The 4,190-nt window shown below is 54.7% G+C and overlaps 1 protein-coding gene across 1 annotated transcript in view; it reads left to right on the top strand.

Annotated features, from left to right (window-relative positions):
- The window catches only part of CCM2 (cerebral cavernous malformation 2), a gene marked incomplete at its 3' end in the record, with an annotated part of 31,810 nt that extends 27,623 nt beyond the window's left edge, over nt 1-4,187 (top strand). Inside the window, exons 8-11 of the mRNA XM_009581218.1 lie at nt 667-724; nt 1,522-1,660; nt 2,387-2,525; nt 4,131-4,187. Of these exons, the coding sequence (XP_009579513.1) occupies nt 667-724; nt 1,522-1,660; nt 2,387-2,525; nt 4,131-4,187 (393 nt within the window). The remainder of the gene's footprint in view (nt 1-666; nt 725-1,521; nt 1,661-2,386; nt 2,526-4,130) is intronic.
- Nucleotides 4,188-4,190: the final 3 nt, after the last annotated feature.

Below are 4,190 nucleotides of genomic sequence, written 5' to 3'. Positions count from 1 at the left end.
GGCTGAACAACCCCAACTCTCTCAGCCTTTCCTCACAGCAGAGGTGTTCCACCCCCCTGATCATTTTTGTGGCCTCCTCTGGACCTGCTCCAACAGGTCCATGTCTGTCCTATGCTGAGGACCCCAGAGCTGGACGCAGCACTGCAGGGGGGTCTCACCAGAGCAGAGCAGAGGGGCAGAATCCCCTCCCTCGACCTGCTGGCCACGCTGCTGGTGATGCAGCCCAGGATACGGTTGGCCTTCTGGTCTCTCCCCGTCTTCACCAATGTCCATCACCTGGCCCAGGCTGGTGGCTTCCCTCCTGCAGGGTACCGGAAAAAAAAACAACCCTCCTCTGCTTTATTGCGTGTGAATTGGAAGGGGATGAGGGCTGTCTCCTGCCTGGAGATGTTTCCCCAGCAGGGCTGTGGGACATCAGCCACTGTCCTTGTTCCCCATACCTTTTGCCTCCCTATTCACGTCGGACAGAGGCACTTAATAAAACAATCCCTGTGCGGTTCTGCATCTCTGCTGAGTCTGTTTCCAGTCCTGACACAGCACCACTCGGCACCGTCTCGGCCCCAGCCCCGCTGCATCTCGCCTTCCGGCAGCGAAAGCTGCCAGAAATCGGGAAAAGCACCGCATTTCTGCCTCTTAAACTCCATGTCTCGTATGTTTTCCTTACAGATGACTCTTCTACAAAAGTGGATGTTAAGGAATCTTATGAAACGGAAGCAAGCACTTTGTAAGTTAAATGTGGTACACCGAGCTCGCTCGGCACTCGGGCTTTTTAGTGCAGCCTCGCTGCCAGGTTTAAAGCCCCCAGAGCAGAAACCGCTGCGGTCTGCACATTGAAAAGCTTCTGCTCAGTCTGGCTGAAACATTGGACGGTGTTTTTACTGTCCGCATGCAATGCCGTGGTCCCTGCCGCCGCAGCATCCGTGACCGTATTGTTCTGCCGCCGTGGGTTTCCAGAGACGATCACGTACACAGTGTATGTGCAGTGCTCTGCGTCAGCAAAGCAGGGATGTAACGCTCGCCCGGCTGCTTTGCCTTGGTGAATCCAGCTGGAATTGGGAGAAGTCTTTTCCCCAAAACCCTTTATTTTGGAAACTTTCCCTCCTGAATCGGTGACTGCTGAAAACAACGTTGATAGTGTTTGTGGGCTGAAAACCTGACACACAAACCGGTTGTTTTTTAAAATTGACTGATGCTATTTGAAAATTTCGCATTTAATGCCAAAATACGGTGGTTTGAGACTTTTCCCCGCACTGTTCCAAAATGAGAAAGCAGTTGGAGGGGGGTCTGTGCTCATGCAGGGCTTCATTTTCAGCAGGTCACCAAACCAATGTAGTTCAAGTCCTCCGAGCAGAGCCTTCAGACGCCCGCAGGAGCGGAAGGCTGCGAGCTTTACTGCAGAGCGAGCGTGTCTCCACGTGCCTCTCCACCCTTCCAGGCTCCCCCGTGCCGCAGCTGCCAGCAGCGGCGATGCAGAAGGTGCCCAAGGAGTTCTGGAGGACTCACAATCTGTTTGCATTTCAGTTCCTTTCCAGAAACCTTGGATGCAGGTGACAACTCCCCCTCTTCCTTCTCCACACAACAGTCTCCACACATTAAGACAGTCAGCGAGAGCGAGCTGAGCACCACAGCGACAGAGCTGCTCCAGGACTATATGATGACGGTAGGGTGCCCTAGGGTCCTGGGGAAGGGTGGAGGGGTTTTCTTCCCCTTAGGGTGCTCGAGTGCTCTTGGGATTTGGGTTCATTGCCTCGGTGTGTAGAACTTAGATTGGACATTAGGAAAAACTTCTTTACTGAAAGAGTGGTCAGGCCTTGGAACAGGCTGCCCAGGGAAGTGGTGGAGTCACCATCCCTGGAAGTATTTAAAAGACGTGTAGATGAGGCGCTTAGGGACATGGTTTAGTGGGCATGGTGGTGTTGGGTTAACAGTTGGACTCGATGATCTTAGAGGTCTTTTCCAACCTTAATGATTCTGTGATTCTATAACGTGAGCCCATGCTGCTGTAGGAACATCCCATCCTCCTCCTTTTCATACAAATTGTGCTTGGAGGCTTCACGGGACCTTGTGTGGGCTCACATCCTTCTCCTGCAGGAGCATCCCCAACCCCTTGTCCCCTCTCACTGCATCAAAGCATGTCACGCCATCCACAGCACTCCAGGTCCCTCACTTCATGAGTCACGGTCCTCGCATACGCTCACGGCTTATCCCCGTTTGAAAGCTGCCAGCTCAGCAGTGGGTTGCGCCAGCCTGTCCTGCTTTTCTGTCGGGTTCATTACTGCACCTCTTGTCAAATAGCAATAAATCCGGTCAACGCCATTCCCAGGCTTCCCATCACCTCTTCCTCCTAAAAAATCAGTGATGTTTGCGGTGTGCTTCTCTTCCGCAGCTCCGAACGAAACTCTCTTCCCAAGAGATCCAGCAGTTCGCAATGCTCCTGCACGAGTATCGCAACGGGGCTTCGATCCACGAATTCTGCATCAACTTGAAGCAGCTCTACGGGGACAGTAGAAAGTTCCTGCTCTTAGGTGAGTGTCAGCGGCCAGGGATTCATCGTGGATGACCGACCGACGGGTGAGAGCCGGCATCGGTCTGCTCCCGAGCCCTCGTGACGTGCCTGGTACCGACCTCTGATGCACGGGCCTTCCGCGTGGGCAGCCTGATGGGATGCGAGGGGGTGAAGGGGTGGGCGTGGATGGCACAAAGATTCCTTGGGGTGTCACCAAGTAAGGAGCAACATCTCAATCCCTCTCTCCATTGGAGATACCTCTTTCCTGAGGGCAGCTGGGTCCATCTAGATCAGGGCCCCTGTTTCAAAAGGAGATCCACTGAGAGCACTGGGGGTTGTTCACTGGAGTCGGCGTGCCGCAGGGAGAGGGGCAGCTCTCGGGGAGCTCTCCCGGCAGCCGGCTTCTCTTTCCTTCGTCCTGGGGATCCAGCAGCGCAGCCGGGTGCCTCCGCCAGCACAAAGACATTTTCTTTCAGCAGTGCGCACGCAACCAGCTTGCTTTTAACGTCACCAGTACCAAAGCCGGTGCGACGGCAAGGTCTCTGTGCTGGGAAGCTGACTTTATATTGGCTGCATGTCACCAAAAAGCAGATCCGACTTGCTTTTCCCAGCCTGGGCGGTGGCACGGTGGCTGCGCTCTCCCAGGACAGAGCTGGGCTGAGCACTGGCCACTCCCCACGGGTTTGACCAGGGTGGGCGGTGTGAGATAGAGGTGAGGAGCAGGAAACCTCCTGCCCAGGCTCAGCCTATGCTGGAAAGCTCCTATAAAGGCTTTTCTTTCAGTTTTTAGAATCATTTTGGTTGGAAAAGACCTTTAAGGTCATCGAGTCCAACTGTTTTTGAGTGCCCTGAGTTTTCTTCCAAGCAGTTTGGGTAGCGACTGTAGCCCTAAAGCTGGACCTGACTATGGGAAGCAGGCGGGGGTGTGTCTCATTTTTGGCCGGTAAGGACACGCACCATGGAGGGGGTAGGGAGAGAGACAGTGCTTGGCAGGGCAGCTGCTCCATGATTGCAGCTGGAGGAAGAGACATTTAAGTAGCCTTAGCTTAAACACTTGCTGTTGCGGACTCTCACCCTACCTCTGATTACGAAGAAAAACAAAGACGCTGGCCCACGGCGGGGTGCACAGAGGGAGACGGGACAGATGTCCCTGCAGCCGCCCTGCCCGCACTCCCTCGGGCGCCTGCGTCGTGGGCTGATGCCATTAGAGCAATAAGCTCAGTAAAGCCGAGCAGTATGTTTCGGTGACAAATGAGCAGACGATCCTTTCGAGCTTGGAAAAATCCGGCTTTAGCAGGATTTTGTCCTCAGTGGGCAGCGGCTGCAGTTCTCAGGGGTGTAAATGGGAGATGTGGCCATGAGCCGGAGACCCCAGTGGCCCCCGTCCCCCCAAAACGGGCTCCTCTGCTGAGCCCTGCGCCATTTTGGGGAGCTGGGGCACAACCTTGCAGCCGGCCTCAGCAGCTAGGCTCTGCTGGAAGGCTCAGAAGTCCCAGGGAATTTCAGATAGCTGAACAAATCCATGTGGAAATCTGTCCCGGGTGTCTTCCCCTACGTGCCCGTGCCGTACAAACCACACGACGATGCTAATGGTTTCCTCCTTGTGTTTTCTTTCCTGATCCAGGTCTTCGCCCCTTCATCCCCGAGAAGGACAGCCAACACTTCGAGAACTTCCTCGAGACCA

Source organism: Fulmarus glacialis, unplaced genomic scaffold, assembly GCF_000690835.1.
Source record: "Fulmarus glacialis isolate BGI_N327 unplaced genomic scaffold, ASM69083v1 scaffold24757, whole genome shotgun sequence".
NCBI classification, from domain to species: domain Eukaryota; kingdom Metazoa; phylum Chordata; class Aves; order Procellariiformes; family Procellariidae; genus Fulmarus; species Fulmarus glacialis.
The sequence above is the reverse complement of the archived record's forward strand: the minus strand, read 5'-3'. Positions and strand labels throughout refer to the sequence as shown.